General features: G+C 44.7%; 1 protein-coding gene across 2 annotated transcripts in view; it reads left to right on the top strand.

Moving 5' to 3' along the window:
* Window positions 1-22,128, top strand: part of polr1f (RNA polymerase I subunit F) — a 47,053-nt gene that overhangs the window by 3,763 nt on the left and 21,162 nt on the right. Inside the window, exons 1-3 of one of the 2 annotated variants that reach the window (XM_072509187.1) lie at window positions 17,020-17,540; window positions 19,391-19,532; window positions 21,648-21,856. In XM_072509187.1, coding sequence (XP_072365288.1) covers window positions 17,485-17,540; window positions 19,391-19,532; window positions 21,648-21,856 — 407 coding nt within the window. In that variant the 5' untranslated portion in view covers window positions 17,020-17,484. Of the gene's footprint in view, window positions 1-17,019; window positions 17,541-19,390; window positions 19,533-21,647; window positions 21,857-22,128 lie in introns of those variants that run through there. The other variant, XM_072509186.1, reaches the window with a different exon arrangement.

The following is a 22,128-nucleotide window of genomic DNA, read 5'->3' as shown; positions in this document are numbered from 1 at the left end:
CCTTGATTCCCCCAAGACACCAAAAATTGGTCTACCTCAGCTGTAAATATATTCAACAATGGAGCATTCACAACCCTCTGGGGTAAACAATTTCAACGGTTCACAACCCTTTGAGTGAAGTAATGTCTCCTCATCTCAGTTTTAAATGATCGGCCCCTTATCCCGAGATTGTGCCTCTTTGTAAAAAGGTCTGCTTTTCTATTCTTACAAACAAATTGAATAACCTCACATTACAATCTATTTGCCAACTTGTTGACCACTCACCCAACCTGTCTATATATCTTTGAAGTCTCTGTGACCCCTACAGCTCACCTTTCCATCTAGCTTTTTTTATCATCTACAACTTCGATACATTACTCTTTCTCTTCATCTACATCATTAATGTAGGTTTGTAAATGGCTGAAGCCCTAGCACCGACCTTTGTGGCACTTCCCTCATCACAGCTTGTCCATTTGAAAATGCCCCGTTTACGCCCACGTTTTGCTTCCTGTTAACCAAACTTGTCTCCTTGCTAATCCAGGAGCTCATTGCCTATTAACCTTTGGCACCTTATTAAATGCATTTTGACCATCCAAATCTTTATGCCAACTGGTTCCCCTTTATCTACCCTCTTCGTTGCATCCTCAAAAAACAGCAATAAATTTAAGATTTCCTTTCTTGGTCGAAACATATTATATTTTCCTAAGTACATTTTTCAGACTTCCTTAATTCCAGCATTTTCCCAACTGATGTTGGCATGACATAGAAACGCAGAAAATCAGTGCCATTCAGTAGGCCATTCGACCCTGCACCACCATTCAATATGATCAAGGCTGGTCATGCAAATTCAGTACCCCACTCCTGCTCTCTCTCCATACCCCTTGATCCCTTTAGCCAAATGGGCCACGTCCAGCTCCCTCTTGAATATATCCAACAAACTGGCCCCACCAGCTTTCTGCGGTAGAGAATTCCACAAGTTCACAACTCGGAGAGAAGAAGTTTTTCCTTATTTCCGTCCTGAATGGCTTACCCCTTATTCTTAGGCTGTGACCCCTAGTTCTGGACGTCTCCAACATCGGGAACATTCTTCCTGCGTCTAGCCTGTCCAGTCGCATGAGGATTTAGTCGAGAAGATCATCCCTTATATGTTCCAGAAAATCCTCCATCGCATTGCTCCAGTTTGATTAGCCTAATCAATATGCAGATTGAAGTCACACATAATAACTGCTGTACCCTTATTGCATGCATCTCTAATTTCCTGTTTGATGCCATCCCCAACCTCACAACGACTGTTTGGTGGTTTGATCACAACTCCCACTAATGTGTTTTACCTTTGGTTTCCGCAGCTCCACCCATAGAGATTCCACATCGTCCAGTCTAATAGAACATAGAACATTACAGCGCAGTACAGGCCCTTCGGCCCTCGATGTTGCGTCGACCTGTGAAAACACTCTAAAGCCCATCTACACTATTCCCTTATCATGCATATGTCTATCCAATGACCATTTAAATGCACTTAGTGTTGGCGAGTCCACTGCTGTTGCAGGCAGGGCTTTCCACGCCCTTACTACTCTGAGTAAAGAACCTACCTCTGACATCTGTCCTATATCTATCTCCCCTCAATTTAAAGCTATGTCCCCTCGTGCTAGACATCACCATCCGAGGAAAAAGGCTCTCACTGTCCACCCTATCCAATCCTCTGATCATCTTGTATGCCTCAATTAAGTCACCTCTTAACCTTCTTCTTCTCTAACGAAAACAGCCTCAAGTCCCTCAGCCTTTCCTCATAAGATCTTCCCTCCATACCAACATTCTGGTAAATCTCCTCTGCACCCTTTCCAATGCTTCCACATCCTTCCTATAATGCGGCGACCAGAATTGCACACAATACTCCAAATGCGGCCGCAGCAGAATTTTGTACATCTGCAACATGACCTCATGGCTCCGAAACTCAATTCCTCTACCAATAAAAGCTAACACACCATACGCCTTCTTAACAACCCTCTCAACCTGGGTGGCAATTTTCAGGGATCTATGTACATGGACACCGAGATCTCTCTGGTCATCCACACTGCCAAGAATCTTACCATTAGCCCAGTACTCTGTCTTCCTGTTATTCCTTCCAAAATGAATCACCTCACACTTTTCTGCATTAAACTCCATTTGCCACCTCTCAGCCCAGCGCTGCAGCTTATCTATGTCCCTCTGTAACTTGTAACATCCTTCCGCACTGCCCACAACTCCACCGACTTTAGTGTCATCTGCAAATTTACTCACCCATCCTTCTACGCCCTCCTCCAGGTCATTTATAAAATTGACAAACAGCAGTGGCCCCAAAACAGATCCTTGTGGTACACCACTAGTAACTGGACTCCAGTCTGAACATTTCCCATCAACCACCACATTTTGTCCTCTTCCAGCTAGCCAATTTCTGATCCAAACTGCTAAATCACCCTGAATCCCATGCCTCCGAATTTTCTGCAGTAGCCTACCGTGGGGATCCTTATCAAACGCTATACTGAAATCCATATACACCACATCAACTGCTTTACCCTCATCCACCTGTTTGGTCACCTTCTCAAAGAACTCAATAAGGTTTATGAGGCTTGACCTACCCTTCACAAAACCGTGTTGACTATCTCTAATCAAATTATTCCTTTCCAGATGATTATACATCCTATCTCTTATAAACCTTTCCAAGATTTTGCCCACAACAGAAGTAAGGCTCACTGGTCTATAGTTACCAGGGTTGTCTCTACTTCCCTTCTTGAACAAGGCGACAACATTTGCTATCCTACAGTCTTCTGGCACTATTCCTGTAGGCAAAGATGACTTAAAGATCAAAGCCAAAGGCTCAGCAATCTCCTCCCTAGCTTCCCAGAGAATCCTAGGATAAATCCCATCCGGCCCAGGGGACTTATCTATTTTCACAATTTCCTGAATTGATAACACCTCCTCCTTATGACCCTCAACCCTTCTAGTCTAGTAGCCTGAATCTCAGTATTCTCCTCGACAACACTATCTTTTTCCTGTGTGAATACTGACAAAAAATATTCATTTATCACCTCTCCTATCGCCTCGGACTCCACGCACAACTTCCCACTACTGTCCTTGACTGGCCCTACTCTTACCCTAGTCATTCATTTATTCCTGACATATCTATAGAACCCTCCCTCCTGCACCATCCCTGTAGCCACGTGTTCAACTCCTCTCTCTCCCTATTCCTCGTCTCGCTAGTACGTGGCACGGGTAACAACCCAGAGATAATAACTGTTGTCCTAGATCTAAGTTTCCACCCTAGCTCCCTGAATTCCTGCCTTACAGCCCTATCCCTTTTCCTACCTATGTCGTTGGTACCTATGTGGACCACGACTTGGGGCTGCTCCCCCTCCCCCTTAAGGATCCCGAAAACACGATCCGAGACATCACGGACCCTGGCACCTGGGAGGCAACACCAACCGCGAGTCTCTCTCGTTCCCACAGAATCTCCTATCTATCCCCCTAACTATGGAGTCTCCAATGATTAATGCTCTGCTCCTCTCCCCCCTTCCCTTCTGAGAACAAGGACAGACTCTGTGCCAGAGACCTGTACCCCATGACTTACCCCTGGTAAGTCGTTCTCTCCCCCCCCCCCCCCCCCCCCCAAACAGTATCCAACATTATACACGTTACTAAGGAGAACCACCACAGGGGATCCCTGTACTGACTGCTTCCCCCCAGCCCCCCTCACCGTCACCGTCGTCTATCTTTATTCTTCGGAGTAACTACGTCCCTGAAGCTTCTATCTGTGACCACCTCTGCCTCCCGAATGTCCTTCCTTACTATTGTGTTAATCTCTTTAACCAGCAACACTACCCCACCTCCCTTTCCTTCTATCTTTCCTGAATATTGAATACCTCTGGAAGTTGAGTTCTCATCCTTGGTCACCTTGTAGCCAGGTCTCTGTGATCCCAATTACATCATATCCGTTAATGATCGTCAGCGCAGTTAATTCATCAACCTTATTACAACTGCTCCTCACGTAGAGACACAGCCTTCAGGCTTGTTTTACTGACATTTATTGCCCTTTTAAAATGATGATATAATGTAATGTGGCCTTTTTTGATTTTTGTCTTTGATTTCTCTGCCTTCCGCTTTTCCCCCTTTACTGCCTTTTGTTTCTGTCCCCACCTTACTTCCCCCCCGACTTCCTGCATTGGTTCCCATTCCCCTGCCATATTCGTTTAAACCCTCCCCAACAGCAAGGTTTCTGTTTTCTCTCTCCCTCTTTCTTGAAAATCAGTATAACATTTGCCAACTTCCAATCCAGTGAAATTGTTCTCAAATGTAAGGAATTTTGAAACATAGGCAGCATATCCACTTCACTTTTCCATCATGTAAAACATTGTGATCATTGAACCGTGGTACACCTGTGGTTCTGGGCACATTCTTCTAAACTCATTTGTGTCAGTCCCCTGGCTTGGTGGTGATGATAGTGGGAAATATGTTGGGCCCTGTAGTTACGGATTTTGATGGTAAAGCCATTGAATTCCTATAGTGTAGAAGTAAGCCGTTCGCCCCTTCAAGTCTGCACCCACCCTCTGAAAGAACTCTCTATCTAGGCCTTATCCCATAATTGATAGTGGCCAATCCACTTTGGACTGTGGGAGCAAACCCGAGCACCCAGAGGAAACCCACGTGGCAACGGGGAGAACGTGCAAACTCCACACATCACCCAAGGTTGGAATCATAGAATTCCTACAGCTCAGAAGGAGACCATTGAGTCTGCACTGACCCTGTGAAAGAGCACCCTTCCTGGGCCCTATCCCCGTAACCCCAGCTAACCTGCACTGGCTAAAGACTGATGATGGGGACCTCAGGAAGAGGCTGAAATAGATCATCCTGTTGGCACTTCTGGTAAAGATGGTTGCAAATGCTTCATTCTTGTCTTTTGTACTTGTGTGCTGGGCTCTGCAGGGGGTTCATATGCATAAATATTTCATGGTGGCAGGCTGTATTGAAAGCTTAGTTAGCAAAGCATATGGGACCTTATGCTTCATAAATAGGGAAGCCATGCTGAACCTGTACAATGCTGCACATAAGGGTAATGGAATTTGAGACAATGAATGGTTTCAGAAGGAAATTGGATGGACAGTTGAGGTGTTGATCTCCAAATTTCTTTCCCTGTCAGTCTGGCCTCAATAAAAGTTGAGACGGATTTGCACGTAAACAGAAGTTATTTATTTAGCTTGCAAGCTTGAATCATCTTACAGAAATGTAAGAGACATCCAGCCTCTTTCATTCCAGAAAACGACTGAACTAAAAGACAAAGGGATCTCTGCAAAATCAATTCAAATGGTATCAAGTTTCACATACTCGACGGACATAGGTCAGCCTATGTCCCTCCTGACCTGTTCGATCTATTCTGATTGGCTCACTTCCAATCCCTTTCTCTGGCCCCTATCAATGAAGCATCACTCTCATAGACACACCTCTTCCTGCTTTTTCCATGCGGTCTCAAATTCCTTTGTCCCTAACTGCAAGAATCAAAGTGGCTTATTTCTACATTACATTAACTAGTAACTCTAAAGTAACTATTTTATATCACATTCGTCATTCCCTCCTTTTATCATTCCATGATAACCGAACTATCCAATCTATAGCTACGGTTCCTCATCTAAAAAGATCCGTCGCTGCATTTCCAATTCCTGTCTTAGCCCCCCTTCATCTGCCTCACCCTCATGGATTTTAACAGTTAAATTTTTTTTTCTCGGTGATTGGGGCGGTGATCTGATCTAGTGCACCCCGCATTCTACCCATCACACATTTAAGGATGGCCAGGCCCACAAAGATGCAGCCGATAGCTACCACTAGATACATGGCCATATTTATCAACCAGTCCTTCCATCCTCCAGATCCCCAGTTACCCCAAGAGTCAGGATCCTGCATCCCGTCCAAGTGATCCCGTATGCGATCCATAAATTTAGTAATGTTAGCGGTCAAGTCCTGAACACCCATGATCCACTTGCCCTGTACTATGGCGCATACCCCACCCTCACGGGCCAGAAGATAGTCAAGAGCATACCGGTTCTGAATTGCAAACAACCGTAGCTGAGACAACTCCTTGGTTATTGCCCCGAGGGCTCCCAAGGTTTCATTTCCCAAGATGGTAAGGCCGCAAATAAAATAATTCCGATCACTAACAGCCAAGGAACCCCCCACACCTCCCAGTGTCAATACGCTCAGAATGCCCCACCCGGCTGAGTGGCCCCGGTTGGGTGCAAGAACCTGAGGTTTTTTCCAGTTCTCGCAAAATTCAGCAGAGACTGCCCGGCGTGCTAACTGATTATGCAGGTTCCACGCCGAAGGGCAGGGGACTGTGGTAGGGACTAGAGTCCCTATAGCAATTTGGCGGGGAAATGGGGTGACAAAACGTTGGTCGCCGTACCATTAAATAAAAAGTAGTATCCTTGTTCCGTGTGGAGACTAGCATCACAATCAGCATATCGGTTGCGTAAGGACCTCCCAGTAGCCCAGTTTATCCAATTTTGAAATGCCCATTCGGGCCGCCCAGCAATGCAGAAAGCCCTATTCCCAACAGTGATATGAGAGACATTCGCCCAGCCACAAAGGAGCTGGAGGCCAGCGTTCAATGGAACGCAAGTGATGTTGTAACAAACGCATTGGCCAGACGCCTGGGTGATATGGCACCTCCTGTCCGTACAGGTGGGAAACAGACATGTTATATTTGTGTCCACCTCTACCAGCAAACAGCCATATCCTTCACTGCTGAAGCAATTCTCGTACGACCGGGAATCCCTATTGGGAGTGAAGTGGCTAGGTATGTACGCCCTCCACCGTCGCAGCCTATCGTACTGTGAATGGGAATTATCCCGAGGGAGGGGAAGGCAAATAGCCGGTGGTGCTGAATCCGGATCGTAAGGAAGAGTGACGTGCTCGGGCAATGGCTCGGAACGCTGACAATGAACCACCGTTTGGGGAGTGCCCCAAAGCGGTGAAACAGAAAATAACCTAGACACCGCTGCGGGGTTTGGGTAGCAGACAACCCGTCCCTGGCCATACAGACGGTGGTAAATCTGGTAGAAGAGATTCATACTACCCGGGTTTTCCTCAGTTTGGCCTTTAATTAACTTAAGTGCATCTCCCGGTAACCTACGTTCTAGCTGTACTTCCCTTCTCACACGCCCCGTCCTCTCTCTAGTCCCTTTCTCTTTCTCATGGTCTCTTCCTACACTCTTCTGACAGCCTGATGTTACATTTATTGTACCACTTTTAACACATCCAAAATCAAATTTACATGTATTCCAAAAACAAGGCAATGTCCATATAATGTTCCCTTCCCATCGCCGGGGCCGGTGCAGCTGCTTCATGACTCCCGCATTCTCCTTAACTTTGATGACCTTCCATGAGTCGATACCATGTCCTCGTATATGGGGGCAGTGAAGAACATCACCTTTGCATAGGTGATGTATCCTTGTAGATTGGTTGGGGCTACACAGATACATAATATTCCCCTTTTCCATGTCCATCGCCAATAACACGCCAAGCGAAGTGAGGCCAAATATCAGACAGACGATGCGTAGCCACTCCATCATGCTCCACACCTGTAAAATAGCACTGGAGAAGGGAGGCAGGTTAGTATCCGACCTTTTACAGTAGTGGAGATGGACTCAATTTACAGTGATGTAGGTGGACCCAAGCACTTCGCCCCTCCACTTTAACTGCTGTGGGGGTGGTAAGGAGAACTTGGAAGGGCCCGTCCCATCGCGGCTCCGACCCCTTCCTAGTCCAATTTTTGACCATGACATAACTACCGGGCTGGACTGAAAGTGAGCTAGGTACTGGGGCAATGGCTGGTGAGCCGCACGGACTGGGCCATGGAGTTCCTTGAGCACTTGCGTAAAGGCTAGAACATAGGTGGTCATTTCTTCAGTCATCTGATGAAACTGAACCCGTCTGGGAACCTGCAGGCTCCAAGGAATTCTAAGAGGCCTGCCATAAAGAATCTCGGCGGGAGAGAGCCGGGCTGGTCCCGCAGGTGTAACCCGCAGCTGGAAGAGGGCAACGGGGAGCAACTTAAGCCATGTCAGTCCCGTGTCTGCTCTTAATTTAGCCAATTTAGTTTTGAGGGTCTGATTGTGTCTCTCAACCACCCCGGCTGCCTGCGGTCTGTAAGCACAGTGTAACTGCTGGCGTATGCCCAACTGGGAGCAAAACTCCTTGTTAATTTGTCCAATAAAATGAGGCCCATTATCAGAACTTAACTGAGCTGGTATACCGTACCGGGGAATGATTTCCCTCATCAAGACTTTAACCACAGTAACAGCTTTACTATAGATAGTCGGATACGCCTCAACCCATCTGCTGAACACATCCACAATGACCAAAACATATTTATAACATTGACACCTTTCCAACTCAATGTAATCCATTTGGAGCGTCTCAAAGGGACCACTGGGCAACGGGGTTTGCCCCTTCCCACAAGGGATACCTTTTCCGGTGTTATATTGCTGACAAATCAAACACCGATTACTGATACTTTGGGCCAACCCCTGCATTTTAGGGTGCCACCAAGTGTCCAGCAACAAATCACTAGTCCCTCGAGCCCCACAATGAGTTGCAAAGTGTACACATTCGATGACCCATAAAGCCAGTACATCAGACATACAAGTCTGATGTGCAGGCGTGGTCCATAAAGAGGAAACAGAATCATATGTACAACCTAACCGTTTCCACATTTGTTTATCACTCTCAGGAGCGTCCTCCTGTAACCTTATGACGTCTGGCATTGGCTTGTCAGAAGCAGACACATTCATAGTAGATCGTTTAGTCTGACTTAACATTTTAGGCACCATCACTTGCTGAATTTGTGCGGCTGTGCGCGCTGCACAATCTGCTCGTTCATTACCAACGTCAACTGGGGTTGTACCATTCGTGTGGGCAGCGCATTTAATAACGGAAATCTGCGCTGGCAGAAGGAGGGCCTGCAGTAGGTCATTAACTAAACCCCGGTGGGATATTTGACCACACATAATCATGTCAGGTTGTTCTGACGAAATGTCACTCAAATCGCCCCTTATTGTGGTAGTTTCCTGAATCAAGGCTAAACAGTCGTGGCCAGGTGCGTCTTCATGGACAGGGGGACCACTAAGAAAACAGGCTGGATTGATAGTGGTACAGTATTTAAATGTCAGACGTGGATTGTTCAAAAGGTATATCTCATACCTATTCTGACGAGCTGCGGTAAGATGCTGACCATTCGCCCCATATCCCTGGCATGGTACTGGTCATGGACCTGACGTGTAATATGAGGGCTTACCGAAGCTGACTGTGGCCATAAATGTGGTGATATTGTAACAAAATCGGCTGTACCTTCTTTTCCCGTGACTGTGGCTGTAACCTTGACTGGCCATTCGGTCTCAAGTAATGGCCGGTATTTGTCCTCCAACTCCCTGTTTCGTCCAGTTCTGTCATAGGCCAGGGTAACGTGATGCAGTGACTGTTCAATGTCTAACGTCCACCACTGGGGGGTGATAGAAATCTTGCACTGTTGTCTCATCCTCCTCTTCGCTGATCCACCCACCCAAAGTCACTATATTGGAGCTCCTGCTGGTAAACTACCATTTCTGCCGCTTGTTGGGATCGCAGATCATCCTTTTTCATTACATACTCAGTCTTAACCTTTGTAACTGAGCCTCCTTCTTGGCCTATACCCTCCTTCCAGTAAAATCTGACTGCCCTTGCCATCTGGGAAGGGTCGTTCTCTGTCCAATTCATGTTATTACATTTCACAGCAGTAACCACAGAAGGTGGTAGGCAATGCATTAACATAGCACAGTATTGAGGGGAATTCTGACCATTTTGATACAGCAAATCGCCTGACTGCCCCCGGTAGATTTCATTAAAACGCCCCAGACATTCCTATGGCTCGTCAATCTTCCTAGGTTTTAGGTCTAAGATAACAGAAAGATTTATGGGCCTTTGAAATGTGCTATTCAACGCATTCAAGAACTGTGTCCTTCTTTTCTCTATTTGCTCTCTTTTTTTTTTAAAACTTAAAAATGTTTGAAAATTCAAATTGAATTACTGCAACTTGCAAGCTTAGCTCTGATCTCAACTCAGAACTAAATTTACAATTTGCTTAACACAAACTTGTATAACATTTACAACTTAATTATTTCTTTATCTTAACAATTTTTCTTTTAACAAGTTTTTTTTCTGTTACATACACATAAGTATTAGCAAAATCAACTATCATAAGTATTAGCAAAATCAATTATCATCTCCAGATTGACACTTTTTAAAATGGTGTCCATGATCTTCTTTAAGTTTCTATTAATCTCCAGATAAAATGAGATAAACCTTATTTCAAGTAAGTAAAATTTAAGATTCTGGCAATTTCAATCAATTGCTTTCGAAAATAATAACTTTTATCAAAGAGGTGGAGAAACCCACTGGTTTCCTTTAATTAATTCAAAACGTAACTTTGCTGGTGTTCACTGACTCAAAGGAAAGGTATCCGATTACACTGCAGACTGGTGCTGTTATCTCAAGGCCTGAGTGAGAAGCACTGTCTGTTTTCAACTCCGCCTGCTGCTGTTAACCCTTTGAGAGACTTCTGCTTCAACCTCACAATCTCAACTAGACCTCGGAACTTTACAGTCCAAGGAGACAATTTTAGCTTAATCAACTATATATTTAAAACACTCACACATAGAGTTGAACCATCTTCAGATTTAAAAACAGTTATACTGGACTGAACCTTCATTAATTAAGTCACATCAGCCTCTGAACCCTGATAATAGACTGAACCTTTATTATTTAAGTCACATCAGCCTCTGAACCCTGATAATAGACTGAACCTTTATTATTTAAGTCACATCAGCCTCTGAACCCTGATAATAGACTGAACCTTTATTATTTAAGTCACATCAGCCTCTGAACCCTGATAATAGACTGAACCTTTATTATTTAAAGTCCCATCAGCCCAAAACCCTAACCCAAGCCGAAACAACAATATGAAATCCCATCAATTAAAGTGCTAATCCCCAGACTGACCTGTGATTTCGTCGAGGCGGTCTTTCTGTGCCAACCGCGAGTGACCAGACTAATCAGACGATAAGAAGAGGGGAACAAGACGATAAGAAGAATGGTCGTTTTCCATTTCTACATTGAGGGCCCTTTGTTCCCGTCCTCCTGTTCATAATCAGTCTAATTCTGATTTCGCAGTTGGATCAGGATCGCCCAGAGAAATCCCGGTTTTCGGCACCAAATGTTGATCTCCAAATTTCTTTCCCTGTCAGTCTGGCCTCAATAAAAGTTGAGACGGATTCGCACGTAAACAGAAGTTATTTATTTAGCTTGCAAGCTTGAATCATCTTACAGAAATGTAAGAGACATCCAGCCTCTTTCATTCCAGAAAACGACTGAACTAAAAGACAAAGGGATCTCTGCAAAATCAATTCAAATGGTATCAAGTTTCACATACTCGACGGACATAGGTCAGCCTATGTCCCTCCTGACCTGTTCGATCTATTCTGATTGGCTCACTTCCAATCCCTTTCTCTGGCCCCTATCAATGAAGCATCACTCTCATAGACACACCTCTTCCTGCTTTTTCCATGCGGTCTCAAATTCCTTTGTCCCTAACTGCAAGAATCAAAGTGGCTTATTTCTACATTACATTAACTAGTAACTCTAAAGTAACTATTTTATATCACATTCGTCAGAGGGAAAAATAAACGTGCAGGGTTATGGGGATAGAGTAGAGGAACGGGATAGATTGGAATGCTCTGCAGTGAGCCAGCATGGTCTGATGGGCTGAATGACCTCTGTGTCATACTGATTAGTGTCATGATATTCTAGAATAGATTTGATGAAGTCCCTCTTAAGTGACTGGTAGCTCTAGTTGAAGCTTGTGGAATTGAAGGCAAATTATTAACCGAGTTGGAAAATTGGCTGACTGGTAGGGTGTTGGGGCCTCAACTATTCACTCTTAACGACATTATAATAGCTTGGATGTTTGGATAGGAAAACCAACATTTGCCAATGACATGAAGATAATGGTGATGTAAGCAGTGTAGATGGAAGCATAAATGAATAGGTACGGTATTGCTGAAAAAACATATTGGATCGTAACTTCCTTGGACTGCCCGATTACTTAGCAAAATTTCTACTGTGCCTGGCTTGTATGACCGTCCGTTCGAGGCTAGGCGAGAACTAGGCAGCGCAGAAGTCCAGCAGAGTTGGATTGAAGGATGATGCCCACTTCTTTACGGCACTAGCTGCTGTAAGGCAGGTGAGTTTAATGGTCTGATTGAAAATTATAGGCCAGGGAGAAGGTAGGTGGATAAGTTTTTTGGAGGGGTGTGTGGGTGGGGATCAGGGGGAACTGGTTGTACGTCGGTGATGGTGGTCGGGCCTCAAGGTGGAGGGGAGGGTCAGGCCTGCAGTGGAGCCTGTGTGGGAGTCCCCTGGGGAGGTTGGATGCCTGGTTGGAAACACGTGTTTGGGCGGGGTCTTTATGACAGTTACCCAGAGGTTAGAAGAAGTTTTCATTTTTATAACTTTTTCTGAGTAACTTTGCGTCACCCTGTCGGGACCATCCGAAATTTGTATGGTTCTCAGGGCAATTGCCCAGGAGAAATGTACACTTCTGGGCAATTGCATAGCAAATATGCTTGCAAGTGAAGTTGCAAGAGGGATTCCCCAGCGCATCTTTGGGGTACCATCCCCAGTTCAACGATGGGAATCTCAGAATTTACAGGCCATTTTGTAGAAGCATTTAGGCTTGCACTCATCAGGACAAACTCAAGAATACCAGTGTCAGGAGAAAAAGCTCTTTCTTTTTCTTGTTTTATCCGCAAGTTATCTAGAGGGGTGGCAGGGAAGGCAGTGCAATGTTCCTCCTGCAGAATGTTTGAGGTGAGGGACACTGTCAGTGTCCTTGCTGATTTCACCTGTGGGAAGTGCACCCATCTCCAGCTCCTCAAAAACCGCATTAGGGAACTGGAGCTGGATGAACTTCGGATCATTCGGGATGCAGAGGTGGTCATAGATAGAAACTTCAGGGATGTAGTTACTCCGAAGAATGGAGATAGATGGGTGACGGTGAGAGGGGCTGGGAGGAAGCAGTCAGTACAGGGATCCCCTGTGGTCGTTCTCCTTAGTAACAAGTATACCATTTGGATACTGGCGGGGGGGTGGGGGGGACTTAACAGGCGTAAGCCATGGGGTACAGATCTCTGGCACAGAGTTTGTCCCTGTTGCTCCGAAGGGAAGGGGGAGAGGAGTAGAGCATTAGTCATCGGAGACTTCATAGTTAGGGGGACAGATAGAAGATTCTGTGGGAATGACAGAGACTCGCGGTTGGTGTGTTGCCTCCCAGGTGCCAGGGTCCGTGATGTCTCGGATCGTGTTTTTGGGATCCTTAACGGGGAGGGGGAGTAGCCCCAAGTCGTGATCCACATAGGCGCCAATGACATAGGTAGGGATGGGGATGTAAGGCAGGTATTCAGGGAGCTAGGGTGGAATCTTAGAGCTAGAACAGAGTTATTATCTCTGAGTTGTTACCCTTGCCTCGTGCTAGCGAGACGAGGAATAGGGGGAGAGAACAGTTGACCACGTGGCTACAGGGATGGTGCAGGAGGGAGGGATTCAAATACCTGGATAATTGGTGCTCATTCTGGGGTAAGTGGGACCTCTACAAATGGGATGGTCTACACCTGAACCAGAGGGGTACCAATATCCTGGGGGGGAAATTTGCATATGCTCTTCTGGAGGGTTTAAACTAATTCAGCAGGGGGATGGGAACCTGAATTGTAGCTCCAGTATACAGGCGGTTGAGAGTAGTGAGGTCATGAGTAAGGTTTCATGGTCGCAGGGGTGTACCGGCAGGCAGGTAGGTGGTTTGAAGTGTGTCTTCAATGCCAGGAGCGTCCGGAATAAGGTGGGTAAACTTGCAGCATGGGTTGGTACTTGGGACTTCGATGTTGTGGCCATTTCGGAGACATGGATAGAGCAGGGACAGGAATGGTTGTTGCAGGTTCCGGGGTTTAGATGTTTCAGTAAGCTCAGGGAAGGTGGTAAAAGGGTGAGGTGTGGCATTGTTAGTCAAGGACAGTATTACGGTGGCAGGAAGGATGTTTGATGAGGACTCGTCTACTGAGGTAGTATGGGCTGAGGTTAGAAACAGGAAAGGAGAGGTCACCCTGTTGGGAGTTTTCTATAGGCCTCCGAAACGTTCCAGAGATGTAGAGGAAAGGATTGCAAAGATGATTCTGGATAGGAGCGAAAATAACAGGGTAGTTGTTATGGGGGACTTTAACTTTCCAAATATTGACTGGAAACTCTATAGTTCGAGTACTTTAGATGGGCCAGTTTTTGTCCAATGTGTGCAGGAGGGTTTCCTGACACAGTATGTAGATAGGCCAACAAGAGGCGAGGCCATTTTGGATTTGGTACTGGGTAATGAACCAGGCCAGGTGTTAGATTTGGAGGTAGGTGAGCACTTTGGTGATAGTGACTACAATCCGGTTACGTTTACTTTAGTGATGGAAAGGGATAGATATATACCGCAGGGCAAGAGTTATATCTGGGGGAAAGGCAATTATGATGCGATTAGGCAAGACTTAGGATGCATAGGATGGGGAAGGAAACTGCAGGGGATGGGCACAATGGAAATGTGGAGCTTGTTCAAGGAACAGCTACTGCGTGTCCTTGATAAGTATGTACCTGTCAGGCAGGGAGGAAGTGGTCGAGCGAGGGAACCGTGGTTTACGAAAGTAGTTGAATCACTTGCCAAGAGGAAGAAGGAGGCTTATGTAAAGATGAGACCTAAAGGTGCAGTTAGGGCGCTCGAGAGTTACAAGTTAGCCAGGAAGGACCTAAAGAGAGAGCTAAGAAGAGCCAGAGGGGACATGAGAAGTCCTTGGCAGGTAGGATCAAGGAAAACCCTAAAGCTTTCTATAGGTATGTCAGGAATAAAAGAATGACTAGGGTAAGAGTAGGGCCAGTCAAGGACAGTAGTGGGAAGTTGTGCGTCAAGTCCGAGGAGAGAGGAGAGGTGCTAAATGAATATTTTTCATCAGTATTCACACAGGAAAAAGCCACTGTTATCGAGGAGAATACTGTGATACAGACTACTAGACTAGTCGGAATTGAGGTTCATAAGGAGGAGGTGTTAGCAATTCTGGAAAGTGTGAAAGTAGATAAGTCCCCTGGGCTGGATGGGATTTATCCTAGGATTCTCTGGGAAGCTAGGGAGGAGATTGCAGAGCCTTTTGCTTTGATCTTTATGTCGTCATTGTCGACAGAAGTAGTGCCAAAAGATTGTAGGATAGCAAATGTCCCCTTGTTCAAGAAGGGGAATAGAGACAACCCCGGTAACTATAGACCAGTGAGCCTTACTTCTGTTGTGGGCAAAGTCTTGGACAGGATTATAAGAGATAGGATTTATAATCATATAGAACGGAATAATTTGATTAGGGAGAGTCAACACGGTTTTGTGAAGGCCAGGTCATGCCTCACAAACCTTATTGAGTTCTTTGAGAAGGTGACCAAACAGGTGGACGAGGGTAAAGCAGTTCATGTGTATATGGATTTCAGAAAAGCATTTGATAAGGTTTCCCACGATAGGCTATTGCAGAAAATACGGAGGCATGGGATTGAGGGTGATTTAGCGGTTCGGATCAGAAATTGGCTAGCTATAAGAAGACAGAGGGTGGTGGTTGATAGGAAATGTTCAGCCTGCAGTTCAATTACTAGTGGTGTACCACAAGGATCTGTTTTGGGGCTACTGCTGTTTGTTATTTTTATAAATGACCTGGAGGAGGGCATAGAAGGATGGGTGAGTACATTTGCGGATGACACTAAAGTCAGTGGAGTTGTAGACAGTGCGGAAGGATGTTGCAGGTTACAGAGGGACATTGATAAGCTGCAGAGCTGGGCTGAGAAGTGGCAAATGGAATTTATTGCAGAAAAGTTTGAGGTGATTCATTTTGGAAGGAATAACAGGAAGACAGAGTACTGGGCTAATGGTAAGATTCTTGGTAGCGTGGATGAGCAGAGAGACCTCGGTGTCCATGTACATAGATCCCTGAAAGTTGCCACCCAGGTTGATAGGGTTAGTAAGAAGGCGTATAGTGTGTTAGCTTTTATTGGCAGAGGGATTGAGTTTCGGAGCCATGAGGTCATGTTGCAGCTGTACAAAACTCTGGTGCGGCCGCATTTGGAGTATTGCGTGCAGTTCTGGTCACCGCATTGTTGGAATGATGTGGAAGCAGAGGAGATTTACCAGGATGTTGCCTGGTATGGAGGGAAGATCTTATGAGGAAAGGCTGAGAGACTTGAGGCTGTTTTCGTTAGAAGAAGGTTAAGTGGTGACTTAATGGAGGCAAACAGGATGATCAGAGGATTAGATAGGGTGTAATGCGCTGTAATGTTCTATTGTTCTAACATCTGAACCCATCCTTAGCTTCTTGATAGGATTTTGGCTAATGAAGTATCGGCTTAAATGAGTAATTAGATTGCTCTTCATTGATGATGCTTAAATAACATAAAATTATGCAATTTCTATTCTTGTACTTTGTAAATCTGCATTACCCTTCGACCAGATTGATGCCTTGGAGTGAGTTTCTAATTATTGAGAATTAAAAAAAAAAATTAGTGTCCCAATTCTTTATTTTTCCGATTAAAGGGCAATTTAGCATGGCCAATCCACCTACCCAGCACATCCATTTGGGTTGTGGGGGTGAGACCTAAGCAGGCACTGGGAGAATGTGCAAACTCCACACAGATAGTGACCCGGGACTGGGATCGAACCCGGATCCTCCGTGCCGTGAGGCAGCAGTGCTAACCACTGCGCCAATGTGCTGCCCAATTATTGAGATTTGTAAATTAAATAAATAGAATGTATATATGTCTTTATTTTTGTTGTAAACCTTTCTTGCAGCAATTGTCAGTGCATTGATGGCCATACAAGATTGATGTTTATGGGTTTAGATGCAGCGAGTAACTTTCCTCCTGACTGATGGGCCGAATGGCCTCCTGCACTGTAAATTCCATAATTCCCCAAAGCCTATCCACCATCTACTAGCCAAGACAGGATTGTTAACCAATACTCTACACTTAGCTGGATGAGTGCAGCTCCACCAACACTCAGAAAAGTTGACACCATGCAAGAAAAAGCAGCCTGTTTGAACAGCACCCCCTCTTATCACCTTGAACATTCACTCCCTCCATCGCTATATACAGTGGCTGTATTGTGTACCCATCTGCAAGATGCACTGCCATAACTTGCTAAGCCTCCTTTGACAATACCTTCCATATCCTTGTGTTCTGCCACCTAGAAGGACAAGGGCAACAAGTACAGAAGAAAACCACCACCTGCAAGTTCTCCTTCAAGCCATACAGCATCTTAACTTGGAACTATATCACTATTCCTTCATTATCACTGTCAAATACATGGATCTCCCTTCCAAGCAGCACTGAGAATATCTACACTAGATGAATGGTAAAGATTCAAGAAGGCCGCATACCATCACCTTCTCAGGAGCAAGTGGGTAGGCAGAAAATACTAGCCTGGCCAGCAATGTTCACATCCAGAAAAACAATTGTATGGAGGCATATGCCAGATTTCTGAATTATGTCTATATCACAACTGAGGTTATTCGGATGATGTAGCCCAATAAGAGTGAAAACCAAGCAGATTGTGTTTAATGTGATATTTTGTTTTTTGTCAGCTTTGCTTAAATAGTAGCACTTTGGTCTCTGAATCGCAAGGTTTGGATCCAAGCCCCATTCTAGAGATTTCAGTGCTTAATTTAACTTAGACTGCCACAGTATTGAGGGAGGTACAAGCCTAACATAAGCTGTTTTCAAAAAAGTCCTGGCTATCATATCTAATGTTTGAAGAAAGCAACATTTATCCCATAGCCAGTATCACTAAAACAGATTACCTGGTCATCCATCTCCTTGCTAATCGCGGGACCTTGTGCAAATTCGCTGATGCATTGCCTGCATTATAACAGTGGCTCCAATTCAAAAATGCTTCACTGACTGAAGGGCCCTAAAACATCTTGAGATCATTGAAATGAAATGAAAATCGCTTATTGTCACTAGTAGGCTTCAATGAAGTTACTGTGAAAAGCCCCTAGTTGCCACATTCCGGCGCCTGTTTGGGGAGGCTGTTACGGGAATTGAACCGTGCTGCTGGCTTGCCTGAAGGAACATTATAAATAGTACCTCCTTCTTTCTGTAACATTTTGGAAATCAACTGTTGATTTTCCAGTTGGAAAAATAAGGAATGATTCACATTTTGATTTCCTTTTGGTGCAGACATCACATGGATATTTCCAGCTGGGAAGAAACCCAATGTGCCATTAAATTGCCTACACGATCTGTGCTGCATATGTTATAATTAGAATTATGAAGTTAATTAAAAGGCAGTAATTTTATCTTGGGTTCAGATAATTATTCAAGATCACGAGTTACCATTTTGCGGTTTCTGATCTCATCTGGAACCCTTAATGAAATGATTGCCTGTAAGGAAACCTATGATTCTATTGCTCACTGTATAATTCGCATCAACTTTTAATTAGACGTGGCTTAGTAAATAATGGAACCACCCAGTTTAGTATCAACCTATATCATACAGAAGATTCAGGTGTGATTTCCAGTCTATTGAGTTAACAGCTTTCAGCAACAAACAGGAGGATTGTTACAGCTGGCCCAATGCTTGTAATCAGGAGAGGAAAAATGCTGAATGTACATAGGAGACAGGTCAGCCTGTTATGTCATGTATCTGTTCTTTGTCTCACCTCATGACAAGTGGTCATTTGGGTGAAGTAACATAAGCCTACTGATGCCAGGCCTGGGAATCAGTACTTCGCTCCCAGGAGGGATGGAAAAAACATTCTCTTTCTGGAAACCCACCACTGAATTGGACACAACATTCTGACCTGTGGTTACTTCCACAGACTTCATCAATGCTGAACCTTTGTTCCAGAAGTTGAGTTTGATGTTTTGGCCAAAACTAATGAAACTAATTCTCTTGGGTAAACTGAGAGAAAACATCACTTTGAGCCAAGGAATCATCTAACTAGCATTTCACAATTGCAATTTCAGTCTCTGCTGAGCATTTTGTAATTGTTGGAAGTAAATAGTTTACCCTTTAGAATCCACCATGGTCTGCTGAACCTTCATTTATTTCTTTATGATTTATTGTAGTACTAAGGAAAAAAAATACTTCCAGCCATTTCCATTTGGATAAAGCACCTGTTTTTCAGATTGGAATTTAAATTGCATTTTTTACAAATTAGTTTCCAAACACTCAATGCAGTTATTGTGTATTAAGTTTTTACCTAACAAGTTCTGTTGGAATGATTGTATAATCTCTTTACATATTTGTTAGTCTGCAGGGTGTCCCAATTGCTTTCGATAAATTCAGATTAATTGGTGAATTAGGCGACATCTACGACGACCAAGGATATATACATCTCAACATTGAAGCAGACTTTGTTATCTTCAGGCCTAAAACGGGACAGAAGCTGGTGGTAAGTTTTAAGTTTCATTGGGGAGGGGAAAGAAGGAAATAAATTGCACACAGTTAGAAAGCAGAGGGCCAAAATGGTTTGGAGTCTAAAACAACTGATTTAATATTGGAGTTTCTTCAGAGCAGCACTTGAAATTTTAGACTTGAGCAAGGCTAGATATTGGCAAGAAAATAGGTTTTACGGTAGACTCACCAAAATTAGTTAATACTAAACCGGTGTTGGACAAGGAGCTATGTTGGCATGTCAGACAAGTGTAGGAAAACAAGTAAGTAGACAAGGTTGTTGGAAGGATTGCAGACTTAGGGTGCTTGAGCACAGCTTCATCCTATACTGAGTAAAGCAATATAATTTGTGGAATTAAACCTATTGGGATCAGATAATACAAGAATGAAATCCTGGTTATTCTGCTTAACCACCTACAGATCGAACGTGGGACAACCATTTTTAATTCCTAGTGGTCAAATTGAAGGATGAAGTCATTGTGAAGAATGGATAACCATGCAGCTGGTACATTTCAAATAGTGACTGACAAATGGGCCTCGCTCATTGATTAAACGCGCATTGTAATATTTTGTTGATTGCAGTTTGGTGGATCAGCGTATTCATGTACCATGATTCTGAAACGGGGAGAGGATTTCCGAGTGCATTTTGACTTGTAAATAGTCCAATAGCTTATACAGCGAAGGAAACCGAAGTTTGAGGCAAATACTGTGTTTTTCTCATTAATTCCTCAAGTCTTGTTGAAGAGTGCAAGTGGAAATAAATTTGCCGCTTTCCTTTCTAGTTTGGGAATGAAAAGGTTTTTAAAAAGGTGGAGAGAAGTAATTCCAGATTAGGGTGGAGTAGAAGAGAATTTGTTTGTTTAGAAAAAGCAGGATTGTATCATGTGTATTGTTCTCATGGCTTGTTGATTTTTCAGTTCAGGATCTTCACTCAAAGTGAAAATGGTACTTTTGAGGGAATACAGATTTCATATGATTGGTGTAGTCAAATCTAGAAATGACAAAAATAAGAATGGTTTCAGCTGCAGAAGGACTGAGACAGATGGGGAGGCTAGCAATGTTATGGAAATGCAACTGGTTGTTGTTTGTGCTGGCAATTACATAGGCTCAGAAGCATGGGGTTGAAAAGGATGCAAAGATTGTTGATGGGTTTTCTTCACACAGACAGTTACTGGGGTGAGGGGATGGAATCGCACGTGAGGGTACAGAATTTGTAATGGGGCTGAAGATGACATCTTTGGTCTTTCCAATTTTTAACTTCAGAAAATTCAGGCTCATCCAACACTGGTTCTTGGCATTTTATTCAGTTTGTAGATATAAATGTGCTTGTCTTAACTTAAACAAAATTATTTGCTCCGCTGTAGATATAGGCGGAATCCCCCCCCACACACACACACATACACACGCCGGGTGGGAGAATCGCCGGAGCGCCCGCACGCGTTTTCCCCCCCCCCCCACCCCCAAAGTGGCGCGGCGAGAATCACGGCTAGCCGCTGGGAGAATCGGCGCCTGCCATTTGCAGCGGGCGAACGGCGATTCTCCAGCCCGGATGGGCCGAGCGACTTGCCCAATACGACGGGTTCCCGCCGGCGCCGTCCACACCTCGTCGCTGCCGGCAGGAACAGCGTGGGAACGCTGGGGGGGCAGCATGTGGGGGGGGGGGGTCCTGCGCCGGGGGGGGCCTCAAATGGGGTCTGGCCCGTGATCGGTGCCCACCGATCAGCGGGCCGGCCTCTGAAGGAGGACCTCCTTTCCTCTGCTGCCCTGCAAGATCCATCCGACATCTTGCGGGGCGGACTCGGGGAGGACGGCAACCGCGCATGCGCGCGTTGGCGCCGGCGAACCCACGCATGTGCGTATGCCGTCATTTACGCGGTGCCGGCCACGTCATGCGGCGCTGCTTATATGCGGTGCCAAGGCCCGCCGCGCAACAGGACAGGGTAATCTGGGCCATAGGCTTTCACAAGCACTATCAGACTGTTAATTATACAGTGAGCGTCCGTGCCTTTTAAAAAGCAACATCAAATCAGAAGTTGATATTTTTCTTTTTCTACAATGCTTTTAAATGCATGACGACAATAGGTTAATCACTTTGTGTATTGAACTTTTTCAGGGTATTGTGAATAAAATTGCTCCAAGTCATCTTGGTTGTCTGGTACATGGGTGTTTTAATGCTTCAATACCCAAGCCACAGCAGGCAAATGGAACATGGCCAGATTTTGCTGTAACTGTGGGCGATAATCTGAAGTTTGAAGTTCTGCAGCTGGATGCTGATGTCGTTGGTGTGCTGTGCATTCGAGGACGGTTGAGTAAAAGACACCGGTAACTGCACTATTTTCTAGCGCTGAAACATTGTATGAGAGTTGAATGGGAGTATGTTAATACTGCAGTGATTAATCTAATTTTTGACAGCGCTTTCAATACAAATCAGATTTGCCACATAGGACCTTGTAATTTGAGTAAATTGTTGGGCTGTGATTCCTTTGAGTGAAAACTGGGAAAATGTCTCCTTTTCATCATAATTAATGACCTGACACACACTTTCCACTTTTCAAAGCTGCAATGTTCTGCAATTTAATTTGGCCATTAAGAAA

This window comes from Scyliorhinus torazame, chromosome 6, assembly GCF_047496885.1.
Source record: "Scyliorhinus torazame isolate Kashiwa2021f chromosome 6, sScyTor2.1, whole genome shotgun sequence".
In the NCBI taxonomy this organism is placed as follows: domain Eukaryota; kingdom Metazoa; phylum Chordata; class Chondrichthyes; order Carcharhiniformes; family Scyliorhinidae; genus Scyliorhinus; species Scyliorhinus torazame.
The sequence above is the reverse complement of the archived record's forward strand: the minus strand, read 5'-3'. Positions and strand labels throughout refer to the sequence as shown.